Raw genomic sequence first — 18,219 nt, forward strand, 5'->3', positions numbered from 1 at the left:
CATCTTGTAATGATTTACACAGCAAAATTCATTAGAGCCAACAGGACTATATTAACTATATAAATCTACACAGAATGTGTTCCATCCAGTCCATTAATATGTATGCTCTGCCTTGTTTCTAGTCCAGTTCTTCACCCCTTTCATGCAGTCACCACTCATTATTTGAAATGTATGTTGCAGTAGCACCTTAAGGGCAACCAAGTTAGGACCCTATTGCATTAGGCACTGTACAAAAGTGGAAGCCACTATTTTAGTTGACTATTCTGAAACGTAAAAATTGACGTACACCTTTGTCACCCCATTGTCATTTTCAAACAATTCAGGTGTATCTTATCTTTTCTTTTCAACTAACTTACTAAAACAAACATTTATGAAACAAAACAAATCAAGACCCAGCTTGCTACATGTTTACATGATAGTCAAAAATTTCACCATGTGCTTTTCTGGGTTGTACAGCACCATTACTGTGATATTCACCATTATGTACCTTAAAACAGTATAGAAATTGTAGGTTTTCAGCTTATGAATGGGGAGAGGGGCAAGCCAAATAGCCAAGGCAAGAGCTCAAAAAACTGACCTACACTGAGAATAGCTCTATGTTAAAGACTATTATCCTTGAGTGTCCCTCTGAGCTATCACATTAAAGAAGAGACTGCTTGGTATAGTTATTTGTGAATGTTAGGGGGCTTGATTCTTTCTTTTATACCTCTATAACTAGCTAAATAATAAACATATACCTAAATTCTTAAAGTATAGGCCTTTACAGGCAGGCCTGCATATCTATATCCTAACAGCGAACATGAATGTTTGTGTGTTCCAAGGTCTGTTCTAATAATTGCCTCTAGGTTTTCTCATAAAAAACAACAACCCAAAACCCATTGTATTTCAGATTTAATACTTAAATCCTTAATCAGAAGACTACCTATATATGTGATGTAGGTCACTGGAGTTCTCCCAATTTAAAGTTATTAAGGAGGAAGTTTATTCAGCACCAATGAGTTTGAATACATAGAGATAAAACACAGTGTACATTTAATGGAAATAAGTGCATTGAGTGCACTTAAAACCACCTCAGTTTAAATGGTAAAAGGGCACAAAATTGTAAATGCGTTAATTTGAATCTATAATTCAACATAAATGCTCCCAATGTTTCCTCAATAGAGCTGGTCAAAAGCAGAAGTACACTTAAAAGGACTTCAATATTTTCTACAAGAGTTTGTAAGTCATTTTAATTTTGCAGGTTTTGAAATGGAACAATATTTTCTTTGAAAATTTTCAGTTTCAAACATTGCTCTCTTAGTTTAATTTTTCCTTTAACCCCCATTTCACAACCCCACTGTAATTTTCTTCCTTTTTCCTCTCCCCCCTACCCTTTTCCTTTTTTTCCCCCCACCCTTTTTTCCATTTTGCCAATAAAAGGGGAAGGGGAAAAAGGAGAGAATAGGGGGTAACTTTAAAAAATACATTAAAAAAGACTAGTTATTTTTCCAGTTCAGTTGAAAACCAGAAAACTTGGGAAAAAATCCCACATTTTTGGTGCTAATTTTCCATTACAAAAAGGAGATTTTTTTATTAAAACATTTTGCATTCAAAAAATCGACCAGCCCTCGTCTTCAAATTCTATCTGTAAACATTACTAAAAATGCTTTCAGTCCTGTTAGCTGCATACATCCATTGCAAAGCAAGCTGGAATCTATTCTATATTATGTGACACCAACCAAACTATCAACTAAATTTCAGTTATGGAAACTTTATTACTGTTATAACAGAAAGAACTAAAACCTGACCAAAAAAAAAAAAAATCCTCTGTAAGCTGAGCAAACTGACCCAGTTGTTGGAGAACATATAAACTCATTTCATTCTTTAAGCAAGAAGTCATTTTAGAAGATTTCACCAATTATGTGCAAGTTGCTAAAAACAAATTAGATCTTAACCTTTTAGTTTTAATAATGTAAGTAATTATGAATAACAGTAATGAAATTATTTTTTTTCCATTTTATTTTTAACCCAAATGTGTCCCTCTAACTCTTTATTCAATGGAATGGGAATATTAACACCTCTTGTAGCTACTGCTTAAGTGTCTCTAGCTACCAAATCAACAAAGTAAACGAGCATTTCTCAGCATTTACTGAAGAAAAATGGTACTTGAAAGTTTTTATCAAAATATATTGTACTTGCCATTTACAACTCTTTTGCACTGCACCATCTTTATGTCAATCAGCTCCTTAGAATAAAGATCAGAAATATATGCAAGTGAATTAAAAAAACAAAATAAAAATACACTAGCATGTTTATCAATGTAAAATTGGTTAATTTGCCTCTTATGACAGATATTATAGTTCAGCTCTAGAGAAACAGCACAAGAGGACATGAATGAAAATTAAAGAAACACTGTAAAATACAATAGTTTATGACCACAATTAGATTTCATAACCATATGTACAGAAATGTTATAACAGCAGACTAGATCAGTGACCCATCTAATCAACTATCCTATGGTAATTCTAGAGCTTGGGGCAAAAAGTGACCAGACACCTATAGCCAGGAGACTAATCCTATCATGCAGAGGCTGATACAAAAGGGGGCAACCTCTCATCAGCAAAGTCCAGTAGCATTACCTTGATGAGAAGCCCAGGACCCACCTCTCTATATCGGAGAAACTCTGCAGTTTCCTGGAGATATTCTCAAATGCTGAAAGAATCAGATTTTACTGACAACTTTTCTCCATTTCTTCACTATCCAACAGCCATTAAACGAGGCAACAATAAATATGATTTTTTGTCTTTGCTCAAACTGCACCTCTACCCCGATATAATGCGGTCCGCGGGAGCCAAAAAAATCTTACCGCGTTATATGTGAAACCGCGTTATATCAAACTTGCTTTGGCCCCCCTACTCCTTGTCCCCTGACCGCCTCCTCCAGAGACCCCCTGTCCCTAATCACCCCCAGGACCCCATCCCCTACCCAACCCCTCTGCTTCCTGTCCTCTGACTGCCCCGACACCTATCCACACCCCTGCCCCCTGACAGGCACTCAGACACCGTGGCTGGGAGCTGGCGGAGTGGAGCGGGCTGGAGCCAGGCTGCTCCGCCTCCATCGCTGCTGGTGAGTGTGTGTGGGGAGGGATCCCTTCCCCCAAGCTCCCTCCCCCGAGCAACACAGCTGGGGCCAGGGTGAGGGAAGCGGAGCGGGCTGCTCCCAGCCCCCCGCTAATCCCCCGGGCCACTCTGGGTCTGCGGGGCCCGCAGAACAGGACATTTTCATATCCTGTGATAATTTTGAAGACTATTACAATGGCCATTCCACAATCAACATAAAGGGTCTGCCAGTATTTCTATTACAAAATCAATTTTTCAGGGCTTCTAATTTGGATGGTAAAGCTGCAGGCTGTAACTATAAAAAGTGTCTCAGCCTGGGAATTAAAATGTATAGGTTCTTTTCTGCAGGCTTCTGTGCTGGAAACCAAAGCTTCAAGACCCCAGACCGCAGGAAGCCTAAAAGGGTGTTTTGGCAGCACAGACAATCCACAACACTGTTTTGCCAAGGAACTCAAAGTCAGCAGGTACAATCCAGAAAACTGGCATGGGCTGCCAGTAAAAGGGTATGCTTGGGCAGAGCATCTAGAGTATGAACTGATTCAGCTGCTTCCCCTGGACTGGGACACAAACCTGCATTCAGCTCTTAACTCTGCCAGACTTTCAGCATGGCCTTGGGCAAGTCATCTGTGTCTCAGTTCCCCATCTATGAACTGGGGATGATTTGTCTTCTCTGGTCTTCTCTACACAGGGACATTCAGGAGAATGAACTACATTCACTTCTAAAGTGAACTACAATGCAGGGGGGGAGCCAGGGATAGCTCAGTGGTTTGAGCATTGGCCTGCTAAACCCAGGGTTGTGAGCTCAATCCTTGAGGGGGCCATTTCAGGATCTGGGGCAAAAATTGGGGATTGGTCCCGCTTTGAGCACGGGGTTGGACTAGATGATCTCCTGAGGTCCCTTCCAACCCTGATATTCTATGATTCTATGACATGAAAATTGTGCATATTAAGGGAAGAAAAAATATTGTAGCAGATACTTGTCCAGGCAAGAGGGTTATGACCAAAAGCCTGCAGAATAGCTGGTGGCTGACTATGCTGTTTCATTGTAAGGGGTGTGTGTGTGATCGTCAGAACTTCTTAATGCCAATTGGCAAAGGGCTCACTGTTCTGTAAAAGCAACTTCTATCAGGCCAGACAAGCTCATTACACCTAACATACTGCTTTCATAGTATTTATCCATCAATATACTCGTGGGGGGGGGGAGTCTGTGGGACTGTGCACCCATGGATGCAGTTTTTTGGGGCGGTTGCCCCCCTCCAAACAGAGGCAAGGCATGGGCTAACATGCCACTGCGCCCCCCTCATTCCACAAGCGCAGAGCTGCCCAGCTGAAGGAAGCTGTATCTCAGCTCCCACTGACTGCAGCTGAATGCTGCCTCTTGGGTCCTAGTGCCAGTCAGACACCATTTCTGTGTGCTGAGAGGGAGCCTTCCTGTTTTCTACTCTGTGCAACAGTGAGAGCCCGCGGTGGGGCTGGGTTGGGGGGGTGGGGGAAATGAGGGAAAGGAGGGTAAAGGGATGGGGGCAGAGGCAGTGGGAAAGGAAGGGGGGTTGGAATGGGGGAGGGGGATGGAGAAGAAAAGGGGATAGGAGAATCGCTGGGGGAAGCTGGAGCCCGGCAGGTGGCATCCGCTCGGCAGAAGCTGGTGCTCCTCTGTTAAGCAGGCCCATCAAACCTTCATCCTGACAAGCCCAACCCCCCTACACCTGGACCCCTCCCCTCACAACCAGACCCCCACCACACTGATCCCCACTCCACCAAGCCCCACTCCCCCAGCAACCAGACCCCCCAACTGAGCCCCCTCACACCCAGCCCCCCCTCGCCGAGCCCCATCTCCCCACACCCAGCTCCACGCTCCTGAGCCCCAACCACCTTCACCTGGATCCCCTGCAGAATGCCATTGATCCTGTACCTGGAACACCCCAACAAGCCTCTGTGCATCCTGATCTCCCACTGAGCCACCCACACCCAGATTGCCCCGCACAGAACCCTCTCACCCCACACCTGGATCCCCCCACACTTGGATCCTGCTGGGCTAAGCCTGCCCACCCACACTTGGCACACAGGGACAGGGCCCCAGGATGTTTCTGGGGCAGGCCCAGCTCTGCATTGTCTCAGGGTCAGGTGAAGCCTCACTGCTGAGTCTCTGTACTGATGGAGGTTGGAACTTCAGGGTGATCTCCCACCTCAATGCAGCTAGTGGCCTATGCTCCCCATGCCATGCTGGAGAGACATTTATTTATTGACAAATAAAATTTGCAGCATTTTGCAGAATTTTAAAATATTGTGTGCATAATTTTTTTTGGCGCAGAGTTCCCGGAGGAGTAATCAATAGCATCTTGCAAGGTATTAAATGTAAGGTATCAAATGATACACCCTTCATTAATTAATCATTGTGAAATGAACGTATAGACACTATATAAGGAGTTACACTTACACACTGAAGATACGTTTTAAAAGCTGTAACATGGCAGAGTTCATAAACAAGTTCTTTGCCTGAAAAAGCATGTTTAGTCACCTCTCTCTGTTTCAGATGTAAGCTAAGCATTATTATTCAATACAATGGAAGCCCCATGTGTATATGCAACCAACAAGGGGATGTGAAATTATCAAGAAGAGTAGATTAAAATCAGAGAGCATTTCAAAAGGTTTACTGAACTATAACTGAGCAATAAGTGCGAAATTTTTGTTATCAATTCACAGAGGAAATTCCTTGAAGGGTGGGGGGTGTTCATGAAAGTTCAGATCCTTGTTTTGACTGAAAACCAGAAGCTCTGTCAAAGACTGAATCCTTGGGAGAAAATCAACTTCATTACACAGGAACTGGAACTACTAATAAGTGTAGACCTAAGATTTCATTTTATGTTTTGTTTTATATATGTAACCATTTCTATTTATCAGCCTTATTCACTATCTTTTAAAGTTTTACTATAAATATATTTCAGTGTTGCAATGTTATTAAGGACCAGATCCTGAGTTGTACCAGTCAAGCTGTGTGTACACTCTCTGTTTGGGGCCAGCTTACCTGGTAATTTCTGAGAGCATTCAGAGACAGGAGTTGGAAACTGCTACTCAAGCCAAGATAGTGCAAGTTTCTCTACTCTGCCTGGAAGGCTCACTCCCAGAAGTACTATAGACAAACCCCATAATGCTAGCCCACTTCAATCCTTTGCCTCTCCTCCAAGAATGCTAACAAGTGTGAAAATTAGAGGTAGTTCTGGTGATGGCTTTTGTTCATAGACAATTTTCCATTTGCAACTAAAATTAAACCACCACGTTCCTTTCATTGAGGCTCCCAAACAGTGATCAAATAAACTTTCATGACCAACCTGTGCTGGATTCAAATGGCAACATAATGAAAGGCTCTATATCTACCAATATCTTGAGTCATCTATTTCCTCTTAATGTTATTTTTTAATTAAGGAAGTGCATGTGTAGCCAATCGGTCCATTTTATCATTCATTTATTAAGTGTTGTGTGATTTTATAATTAACTCATATGCTATATCATAGATAATCATTGTATGCTACATAGATTTCAATTGTAGGATTATAGAAGTATAAGAATGATCAATAATTAGAAGTGATAAGTATGTATTAGATATCTGAGGCCTGGTCTACACTACGAGTTTAGGTCGAATTTAGCAGCATTATCTCGATTTAACCTTGCACCCATCCACACGATGAGGCCCATTTTTTCAACTTAAAGGGCTCTTAAAATCGATTTTTTTACTCCACTCCCAATTAGGGGATTAGCGCTGAAATTGGCCTTGCCGGGTCGAATTTGGGGTACTGTGGACACAATTCGACGGTATTGGCCTCCGGGAGCTAACCCAGAGTGCTCAGTTGTGACCGCTCTGGACAGTACTCTCAACTCAGATGCACTGGCCAGGTAGACAGGAAAAGGCCCGTGAACTTTTGAATCTCATTTCCTGTTTGGCCAGTGTGGCGAGCTCACCTGCACAGGTCACCACGCAGAGATCATCATCACAAGAGACCATGCAGTCCCAGAATCACCAAAGAGCTCTAGCATGGACCAAACGGGAGGTATGGGATCTGATCGCTGTATGGGGAGACAAATCCGTGCTGGCAGAACTCCGCTCGAAAAGACGAAATGCAAAATATTTGAAAAAAATCTCCAATGGCATGAAGGACAAAGGCTATAACAGGGACCTGCAGCAGTGCCGCATGAAAATTAAGGAGCTCAGGCAAGCCTACCAAAAAACCAGAGAGACAAACGGCCACTCCAGTTCAGAGCCCCAGACATGCCGCACTTCTATGATGAGCTGCACACCATTCACCACTACCCCAACCCTGTGCTTTGACTCCGTCCCAGGAGTGGGAGGCAACATGGAAGTGGGTTTTGGGGGCGAGAAAGATGATAATGAGGAGGAGGTTGGAGATAGCTCACAGCAAGGAAGCGGAGAAACTGGTTTCCCCAACAGCCAGGATCTGTTTATCACCCTGGACCTGGACCCAGTACCCCCCGCCCCTGAACCCACCCAAGGCGGGCTCCCGGACCCTGAAGGCGGAGAAGGGACCTCTGGTGAGTGTACCTTTGTAAATATGATACATGGTTTAAAAGCAAGTGTGTTTAATGATTAATTTGCCCTGGCATTCGCGGCCAGTTCAGCAACTGGGGATGGAGGATGGAGCGGAAATCCTCCAGGGACATCTCCATAAAGCTCTCCTGGATGTACTCCCAAAGCCTTCGCAAAAGATTTCTGGGGAGGGCAGCCTTATTCCATCCTCCATGGTAGGGCACTTTACCACGCCAGGCCAGTAGCACCTAGTCGGGAATCATTACAGAACAAAGCATTGCAGCGTATGGTCCTGGTGTTTGCTGGCATTCAAACAATATCCCTTCTTTATCTCTCTGTGTTACCCTCAGGGGAGTGATATCATTCATGGTCACCTGGTTGAAATAGGGTGGTTTTAGTAAGAGGACATTCAGAGGTGCCCGTTCCTGCTGGGCTGTTTGCCTGTGGCTGAACAGAAATCTTCCCTGCTGTTAGCCACGCGGTGGGGGGAGGGGTGAAGCCATCATCCCAGAGAATTGGGTGTGTGGGGGGGGTGGGGGTTAGTTGGGTTTCTGCTGCACATGAACCCGGAAACTGCAGCCCGTCCTTTTAAATTGCCAACCCATTTTTAATGGGCAACCCAATGGCGACTTCGTATGGGAAACGAGGGCGCTGCTGTTTGAAGCCATTCCCACATGTTATGAAAGTTAAAGAAGCCAAAAGACTGTGGCTTACCATGGCTGCCTGCAAGCCGAATTCTACTGCCCGGCCCTGCATGAGTGATCTCTCACACCAAACCGGCATACCTTCAATAAGAGGCAAAATACGACCTTGTAATGAAAGCACGTGCTATGTAATGTTAACAGCAAGGTTTACCATGAAAGAGTGTACCCATTGTTCTATAAAATGTGTCTTTTTAACTACCACTCTCCCTTTCTTTTTTCCCCCTCCACCAGCTGCATATGTTTCTCCTTCCCAGAGGCTAGTAAAGATTAGAAGGTGAAAAAAACGCACTCACGATGAAATGTTCTCTGACCTCATGCTGTCCTTCCACAATGCCCAAATGCACATTCTACCACCGTTCTGCACTTGCTCAGCCTATAGTTGAACAGCTTCTGACTACTGTCCAGGGTGCATGTGTATGGCTTTATGAGCCATGGCATTAAGGGGTAGGCTGAGTCCCCAAGGATAACTATAGGCATTTCAACATCCCCAACGGTTATTTTCTGGTCTGGAAAGTAAGTCCCTTGCTGCAGCTGTTGAAACAGACCAGAGTTCCTGAAGTTGCGAGCGCCATGTACCTTTCCCGGCCATCCCACGCTGATGTTGGTGAAACGTCCCTTGTGGTCCACCAGTGCTTGCAACACCATTGAAAAGTACCCCTTGTGGTTTATGTACTCGCTGCCTTGGTGCTCCGGTGCCAAGATAGGGATATGGGTTCCGTCTATCGCCCCACCACAGTTAGGGAATCCCATTGCAGCAAAGCCATCTACTATGACCTGCACATTTCCCAGAGTCACTACCCTTGATATCAGCAGCTCCGTGATAGCGTTGGCTACTTGCATCACAGCAGCCCCCACAGTAGATTTGCTCACTCCAAATTGATGCCCGACTGACCAGTAGCTGTCTGGTGTTGCAAGCTTCCACAGGGCTATTGCCACTCGCTTCTCAACTGTGAGGGCTACTCTCATCTTGGTATTCTTGTGCTTCAGGGCAGGGGAAAGCAAGTCACAAAGTTCCATGAAAGTGCCCTTACGCATGCGAAAGTTTTGCAGCCACTGGGAATCGTCCCAGACCCGCAGCACTATGCGGTCTCACCAGTCTGTGCTTGTTTCCCAGGCCCAGAATCAGCGATCCACACCATGAACCTGCCCAATTGACACCATGATGTGCACACTGCAGGGTCCCGTACTCTGTGAGAAGTCTACGTCCATGTCCTCATCACTCTCCTCACTGCGCTGCAGTCGCTTCCTCCTCGCCTGGTTTCACTTTTCTTGCAGTTATGGTTCTGCATATCCTGCTGGATAATGCACGCAGTGTTTATAGTGCTCACAATTGCCACAGTGATCTGAGCAGGCTCCATGTTCCCAGTGCTATGGCATCTGTGATGGAAAAAGGCCCGAAACGATTGTCTGCCGTTGCTTTCACGGAAGGAGGGAGGGAAGGGGGCGGGGGGGGGCCTGACGATATGTACCCAGAACCACCCACGTCAATGTTTTTGCCCCATCAGGCACTGGGATTTCTACCCAGAATTCAAATGGGTGGCGGAGACTGAGGGAACTGTGGGATAGCTACCCACAGTGCAACGCTCCGGAAGTCAACGGTTGCATTGATACTCCGCTGACTAAACGCACTTAGAGCATTTGTGTGGGGACACACACAATCGACTGTATAAAAATGCTTTCTACAAAACCGATTTCTATAAATTCGACCTAATTTCTTAGTGTAGACATACCCTAAGTAAGTAGGGTTGAAATGCAAGGCCTACAGGCTGAGGCCTGTAAAATGTTAGCTTAGCTATACTAGGCCACTGGCTTAAGAAATGCTTGACACAGGTAAGTGACCAAAGAATGACCCCATGCCACAAGATTAAAGGAAAAGATGCACCTATGGGTGATCTTGCGAAAAATGAACAGTAAAATAATTTTTTGTTGACAAGATACCCGGTAGTCACATTCTTCTGACACATGCTCTTACCACAAGGTACACTATTTGTGTAAATGCTAATGAGGTGTAGTCAGAATCATATTATAAAATGAGGTTGCCCAGATTAGAAAAACTGAGCTTCCTATGGAAAACTCTAGCAGGAACCATACCTCTACTAGTGATCAATTGGCAAGGCAGCCACCAGACCATAAGAATATTGTTTAGGATGTGAGTATAACTATACTCGTAACTTGTGCAAAGGTCTTTATAGAATTTTTATTTATATATATATGTGTGTGTGTGTGTGTGTAATCATAACTTTAATTGTAACTTTAATAAAATTTATAAAACAGACTTATACTTGTAAATGTATGAGTGGTCACTATCCTTGGTCCTTATGTGTTCCTAGAGAAGCTAAATCTGAAGCAAATAGCAGAGGTGACTTTCACTCCGTTAAGCTTGAAACTGTGGCCACCAGAGCCAAACCCATGGGGGTGTAATACCACATTACAAAATTCACTTTAAATAAAATAAAAGGCTACACATGAAAGTTTGAAGACCATTCAGTAACAATGCTAATCCCTTTAACATCCATGAGGATATGACTACTGAGAAACCAATATTGTTCATAAAACTGCCATATCATAAGAAAACAGAGCCTCCCCCATCTCCTTAGCCTTCATACCTCACAGTATACAATATCAGCACCAAAATCCAAAGCCAAAAGACGCATGGGTAATGTTCCAACCCGCACCATAGGAGCCAGAATTTTCTTGCTTCTGAAACAGAGTGCTGGAGTGTTCACAGTCATTCCTTTTGTTGTATGCTCTGAAACAGAAAGCAAAACAAATGAGAGAAACATTCTCTCTGCCAGTGTACATGTAGAATCAAGATTTCCTTACCCCACTGCCATCAAAATTCATGTTCTTGTTTTTTTAAACCTACAATTTATTACTAAAAAAAGTTGTCAGCTTGCTTTTTCATTTTGATAGAAAATGGATCTAGCTAAAGGGATTAACCTCACATTTTCTCAAATGAGTTTCTTCAGGAATCCCTGCATTTGACTGCTAAGGAGCAAAGTAGATTGTTTTATAAGCCAACCATCTAACAGATGCAGGGCTCTACCAGGAACTGCAGCACCATGTCGGGATGCCGCTCACAGGAGCCAGCACCCAGCCCGGTCAGCTCCTCCAGCATGGCTTTACTGCTTCCAGTGGGCACCAGGCTCACCAGCAGCTGTCCTTGGTCACGCTAGTGTGCGCAAGCAGCTTGCACACTCAGAGAGGAGTACCATCCATGCAGTGGTGTACATCTTTTGTCTAGGAGCACAGTTATTGTTGATGAGGCATGGTGGCAGAGAGGAGTCAACTGGACACCAGGAGGAGGATGGGAAAAACAGACTCGACAAGGAGCTGCAGGAGGGAGGAACTGAGATTGGCTGGGTAAGAAGACAGGAGACAAGGTGGAGGAAGAGTTTGGAATGTCTGGGCAAACAGACTGGCATGAGAAGCCGGAGAAGTGGAGCATGGAAGTTCCTGTGAGCAGAACAGGACAGGGACAGGGTGGAGGGAACAAGGCAAAAGGGATAAAGCTTGGATGGCATGAGCAGAAGGGTCTGTGCCCATTGCAGCACACTCCCTTCCAGAGCCTGCAATGGAACCAAAGATTTCTGCCTGAGTCCAACCATTCCTCTGCTGTCACCAAATACTTGTGAAACCCTCTGACAAAGCGTCTCATTTCTCTCTACTGCTAGTACACATACAGAATTACAATCAACTATCAGTTACTCCATTAGCTCAAGTACCAGAGGTGTGTACGGTAGAATTAAAGGTTCTAACTCTACTGATGACCCATGTTGGGGTTGATAAGATGTCACAGGATGGAATTTGTGCTTTTGCAGTTTAGTTTTTTATAGCCTACGAAATTACACAGAAATCAAAAACACTAGATGAAAACATTATAGTTGCAAAGTCAAGCTCTCAAGATTTAGGAATTGCCAGAATTAAGGTTGCCTGGGAAACCTTACTTTGCCTCCTTTGAGCATATGCATTACGATACAAACTTTAATTACATATCATTTTTCCAAAGCATTCCTCCCTCATTCAGTGTACAGGACAGACTTGCTCTGTGGATGAATCAGGGGTGTGTAATGAAGGAGACTGTTGTCTGTAGGACCCCTGCTTCATTTGTTGCAGAATCTGGAAGGTGTATAGTAACTGAACAGGGGCTTGCAGGAAAAGAAAGGATGGTCTCATAGTTAAGGCAGTTGAATGCTGCCCTGGTGAACTGGATTCTCTCTGCCACAGAGTCCCTGTGTGATGCTAGGCAACTCATTTAAATCAAACCTTTCAAAGGTGGTCACTAATTATGTGTTGCTTATTTTCTGGATACTTGACTTGAGACTTCGGCATGTGATTTGCAAAAGTGATGATTACTTACAATTACAACTGAAGTCAATTGGAGCTGTGAACACAGAGTCCTACATAATGTTACTGAGTCTGTAAAACTCAGTCCTAGGCAATTTATGGATGCTTTTGATCTTAATCTCCGTCCCCACATCCGTAAAATGGGGATATAATAACCTCTCATTTCACAGATCTCCTGTGAAAATAAATTCATTAGTGTGAATGAATTTCACAGGGGGTGTTGGGGGGAGTGTTCCAGGTGTGGGATAAGAGGGTTGTGTATGGGGAAATCTGAGTGCAAGTGCTTCACAAACATTATAGTGATCAGGTACCATCGAAAAAAAAATACCATGTGAACATGTAATCAAAGACTATCACAATTAATATGCACAAGAGAGGGGTGAATTAAAGTTACACAGACAACCTCAATTCCAGCATTTCCTTACTTCTGAGTGCTTCACTCTGCAACCTTAATAATGTTATTTCAGTTTAGTTTGTGTATTTGATATACACAGTAGAACTCAGTTTATCTGACTAAAAGAAGTGGTGTGGAATTTATGTGAATAAACAGTCCACGTCTTTGAGACTTCTAGACTGGAGAACTGCAATACTCTTCTGCTAGGGCTATACTTCAAGCTCACTTTCAGCTGATGTAGAAAGCATCCATTAGACATCAGCTATGGAGATCACATCACACCAATTCTTCAGCAGCTGCACTAGGCTTCCTACGTGATGCTGAGTGCAACAGAAGCTGTGGAGTTCAAGCTCTGCAGCCTTATCTTGCTTGTGTCCTCTTTCACAACAAACTGTTACAGTAGCTGGAGTCAGCTACATACTACTCCTGAGGGAATTATGTGCCAAAAAACTAAAAATTCTGTGCACACTATTTTAAAATTCTGCAAAAATTTGCATATTTTATTTGTCAATAAATAAATGTGGAGGCTTCAGCACTGCAGTGAGAAACAGGCCACTAACTTCACCAGGGGTGGGACATCACCCCCCCACCCCTGGTGGTGAGGCACATCCCAGGGCTCTGGGGTCTGGGTGTTGGAGGGCAATGGGGATCAGCAGGGGGGGTCTGGAGCGCTCAGCGGGGGAGTCTGGGTGCGGAGGGCTTGGGCGGATGGAAGAGCAGCTCCCCCGTGGCTAAGTAGTGATGGGCGCAGGAAACGGGAGATGGGGTGCAGCATTTCCTGCAGCCAGGGAAAGTTTATGGGGGTAGGTCTGACCCAGTCCCAGCAACTCCCTGTAGGGGAACTGTGCTCCTTCCCCACCCCCAGCTCAGCCGGGACTAGCAGCTGAGCCCAGTGCAGGGTATGAGCCACCGACCAAGGCAACCCTAATGCTGGGTGGTGCTCAGTGGGATGGGTGTTTGGAAGGCTCGGAGGGGAGTTTTGGGTGTAGGGAGCTGAGGCTCTCTGGTACAACAGACTGATCTATTCTAGCATTCTCCCTGACATTTTCCTGCCGTTGCATATCATCTTTGGATCTCATTGTTGTGAAAGTCCCTCTTCATCTTTCCTATTGGCCTCTCGTTATTAGGGTTTCAATCCTCTACCTTGCGGATGTAAAGTCAATTTTTCACACAACTGATCAGTTAATTTTAAGTCAGAGGCAAAAGTTGACACATTAGCAGAACCGGAGTCAATAGCCTAAAGAATCAGAGCACCCAGAATCTACATTCTCAAGCAGTTCCTCACCACAAAAGAAGCGACAAATGCAAGATGACAATTCATGGTAAGAGGTCTGGGGGATAGTTTTTCTTCTTTGCCTACTGGGTCAGCGTATACTTAAGACTGATCTAAAGTAGGCAACTAGAGTTTAGAATAAATAGGAAAACAGCATATTTGGAATAAGTCTAAACTATATATGAAAGGAGCACCTATCTAGGTGAACTGGCTAATTAGAAACAACTTGTAACGTGTAATATAACATCTGCACGTGATCTAACTTTTAAAGTTGCAAGTATGCCAGGAGCCAGTGTCCTCAAATAAAAACTGGGAGAGGTTGTTGCAGCTGTCTTTATCACCTTTAATAATGATTTGCATTCAGATATTTTGTAGCATACTTTGCTACTCTCTCAGGACCTGATTGAAAGCCCACTAAGTCAATTAGTCTTTCCATTGACTTCCATGGGTGGTGCATGAGGCCCCTATTGACCAGATCACTTTCTTATTTCCAACCAATTTTAATTACAAACAAGGGACCTGCTTCTGCTACCAGATAAGTCAGTAAGAGTTCTGTCAATACATGCAACACCCATTAGCATTATTAACGCTTACCATCTGCGCATGCATCTGAAGAACACAACCCTATGGTTTAAAAATTGGGCAGATATCTACTAGTTAGAGGTGACTACTAAGCCTCTTAGTTAGAAGCGGATACAGCAAGATCTGGGGGTGCAGAAAGAAGCCATTAGTGCAGTGGAAGAGACAAAAATTTTTCTCACTGCACGAGGCAGGGAGTGACTGGAAAGTGCCTGGCACATGCTAAGCACCACTGTAATCTCTATCTCTACAAATTATCACCATGGTGCCCTAGGGGGCAGCTCGGTCTTCTCAGTACTGGCTCCCACCCAATAACAAGGATTCCTGCCAAGGGATTGGTCCCAGGATGGTGCTCAAGGGCCTGCATCTTTTATATGACAATCTGAGCACCCCTGGACTAAGGAGACCAGGGGTTGGGGAGTGAGAGAAGACGACACTGGAGCAGTTATAAAAATGGGGAGAAACGGGGGCTACTGAAGCAGCCATGGAGATGGGGGTAACAGCCCGGCGTGCCAGGGGAAGGAGAGATTATAGCAACTGTAAGGATTTGTGAGGATGTTAAAAGCCCAGGGGGATATGACAGGGCGGTGACCATGGCAATAAAGGGGGGAAAGGGGCACTGGGGCAGCCGCAGGGAGGGGTTGGACCTGGGAGGGAGGGGTTGGACCTGGAGGAGGGAGAGGAGCGGGAGCACTGTGAGGGCACAAGGCCTGCCATGGGTGAGCCTGGGGACAGGGGTGTGTGTGGAGGCACAAGGGGCTATGAGAATGGGGGCCTATGGGGAAGGACCTGGAGCAGAAGGGGGGGAGGGGGCCCCCTGGGCCGGCCGCGGGGGCGCCCCGGGGAGGGGCGGGGGCGCCCCGGGGAGGGGAGGGGGCCCCCTGGGCCGGCCGCGGGGGCGCCCCGGGGAGGGGAGGGGGCCCCCTGGGCCGGCCGCGGGGGGGGGGCTGGGGTCGGTGGAGCAGGGCATGAGGCAGCTATTGGGGGGCGGGGGGGAGCCCCAGGGCCGGCCGGGAGCCCCAGGGCCGGCCCTGAGGGGCGGGGGAGGGAGCAGGCGCCCATCCCCATCGCGGAGAACCAGCCCGCCAGGGCAGGGCGCCCCACACACACTGGAGCCGCCCGGCTAACGCCGCCCCTAGCCAGGCCTCGCCAGCTCCGCTCACCTGCCGAACTGAGCCTCGCCGGCGGCACCTCGCTCGCCCTCGCGCTGCACGGCCGCAACCACCCCCCGAGCCTGCACCGGCTCCCGCTGCGCATGCGCCTCCCCTCCCGGCGCTCGTATCGCACGTCATCAGGGGGCGCCCCTTCGCCTCCCCACGTGGGTGCTTCTCGCGCGGGGCCGCGGTAGCCGCCCGGGATGGCGCTGAGCAAGGCCGGGCGGCTGATGGCGGCCCCCGGGGAGCTGGCGCTGGGCGGGGCCAGGACTTCCGCCGCGCGGCTCCTCCTGGTGCGCTGGGCGCAGGGCGGCGGCCCGCGGCCCCCGGAGAACGTGGTGCGGATCCCCCGGGCCTTGCAGCTGCGGCTGGCTCGGGAGCCGCGCAGGCGGGGCCGGGAGGTGCCGGTGGTTCCGACCCGGGCGGGGAAGCTGCTGCTGCGGAGCCGGCGGCCGCAGCTGAGCCAGCCTCGCTGCCTGACGCTGGGGCGCTGGGAGCGGCCGCTCCTGGTCTCGGCGGGCTGGAAGCACCGGCGCGCCTGCGGGGACTACTTCCAGCTGGAGCGCTCCCAAGAGCAGGCGCCGGCCCTGGCCCCGCAGCCTCCCCGAGCCGCGGGAGGGGGCGCCTCCTTCCAGGCGCTGGGGCTGGGGCCGGCGCTGGTGTCCGCCCTGCGGTCCCTCTCCGTCACCCAGCCCACGGCCGTGCAGCGCCGCGCCATCCCCGCCCTGCTGCGCGGGGGGAACGCGCTGTGCGCCGCCGAGACGGGCAGCGGCAAGACCCTGGCCTATCTCCTCCCGCTGTTCCAGAAACTCCTGTCTCGGCCCGCGCTGGGCCCGGCCTGGCCGCCCTCCCCTCGCAGCCTGGTGCTGCTGCCCTCCCGGGAGCTGGCGGAGCAGGTGCGCAGCGTGGCCTCCTCCCTGGGCCGTTCCCTGGGACTGCGGGTGCGGGAGATTGGCGGGGGCCGGGGCATGGCCAGCGTGAAAAACCAGCTCCGCTCGGACCCCGATGCCGACTTGCTGGTGTCCACGCCTGGGGCCCTGTGCAAGGCGCTGCGGAAGCGGATGGTGAGGCTGGAGCGGCTGTGCTGGCTGGTGCTGGATGAGGCTGACACGCTGCTGGACTCCTCTTTCCTGGATCTGGTGGAGGAGGTGCTCATGCAAGCCCCCATCGCCCACAGCCCCAAGGAGGTGGCCGACCAGTGGGACATCAAAACCCAGCTAGTGATCGTCGGAGCCACCTTCCCTGAAGGGCTAGGTCAGCTGCTGAGCAAGGTCACCGATCTGGGTCACTTCATCACTCTCACCAGCCAGAACTTGCACCACCTCCTGCCCCATGTCAAGCAGAAATTCATCCGCCTCAAAGGCAGCGACAAGTCATCTGAGCTACTGCAGCTCATCAAAGACCAGGGCCCCTCTAGCGGAGCCGTTCTCGTCTTCTGTAACAATGCCAGCACCGTCAACTGGCTCGGCTACATCCTAGATGATCACAAAATCAAGCACCTGAGGCTCCAGGGACAGATGCCTGCAGCTATGAGAGCAGGCATTTTCACCACCTTCCAGAAGGGACAAAGGGATGTCCTCATTTGCACAGACTTAGCCTCCCGTGGACTGGATACCAGCCGTGTGGAGCTTGTAGTCAACTATGACTTCCCATCCACGTTGCAGGACTATCTCCATCGGGTGGGGCGGGTTGGGCGTGTAGGCAGCAAGGTGCCTGGGACTGTGGTTAGTTTTGTAACCCATCGTTGGGATGTTGATCTGGTGCGGAAGATAGAGACTGCAGCCCGGAGAAGGACCAGTCTCCCTGGGATGGAGACTGCCATTAAGGAGCCTTTGCCTAAAACAGACCCGACTCAGGCTGACGAACAATGAAATGCTAATGTTCAAATTGGATTTAGGGTACTGATAATGACGTCTATTGAAGGCTAAATCAGCTAAACTTAGTTTTGTGAGTCAAAATGAGGATATGTGCGAAAAAACAACATAACAAAAGTGTTAAAGTTACCACTTCTGCCTGGTTAGTTACTGGCAGGTGCACTGATGCATATCAGTATGAACTGCTACTTCATGCTTTTTTAAATCTAAACAGATGTAACAAACTCCACAACTAATAAATAAATGCTAAATTTTT

The 18,219-nt window shown here is 47.7% G+C and overlaps 2 protein-coding genes across 5 annotated transcripts in view; one reads left to right on the forward strand and one right to left on the reverse strand.

Moving 5' to 3' along the window:
* Positions 1-16,729, reverse strand: part of DUS2 (dihydrouridine synthase 2) — a 54,597-nt gene extending 37,868 nt beyond the window's left edge. The window contains exons 1-4 of one of the 4 annotated variants that reach the window (XM_073307577.1): positions 10,949-11,027; positions 8,353-8,423; positions 7,056-7,886; positions 2,179-2,224 (exon numbers count right to left, since the gene is read on the reverse strand). In XM_073307577.1, the coding sequence (XP_073163678.1) occupies positions 2,179-2,206 (28 nt within the window). In that variant the 5' untranslated portion in view covers positions 2,207-2,224; positions 7,056-7,886; positions 8,353-8,423; positions 10,949-11,027. Of the gene's footprint in view, positions 1-2,178; positions 2,225-7,055; positions 8,424-10,948; positions 11,092-16,098 lie in introns of those variants that run through there. The other 3 variants (XM_073307575.1, XM_073307574.1, XM_073307576.1) reach the window with 3 other exon arrangements.
* On the forward strand, positions 16,235-18,219 carry DDX28 (DEAD-box helicase 28). Its single transcript, XM_073307572.1, has one exon. It carries the CDS (start codon positions 16,293-16,295, stop codon positions 17,958-17,960), a length of 1,668 nt encoding a protein of 555 aa, XP_073163673.1. The 5' UTR covers positions 16,235-16,292; the 3' UTR covers positions 17,961-18,219.

The sequence above is a fragment of the Lepidochelys kempii genome, chromosome 12 (genome assembly GCF_965140265.1).
Source record: "Lepidochelys kempii isolate rLepKem1 chromosome 12, rLepKem1.hap2, whole genome shotgun sequence".
NCBI lineage: Eukaryota > Metazoa > Chordata > Testudines > Cheloniidae > Lepidochelys > Lepidochelys kempii.

Bases quoted from the DNA above. Each gene is read 5' to 3' on its own strand.
- DDX28 (XM_073307572.1), top strand. From the start codon at position 16,293: ATGGCGCTGAGCAAGGCCGGGCGGCTGATGGCGGCCCCCGGGGAGCTG.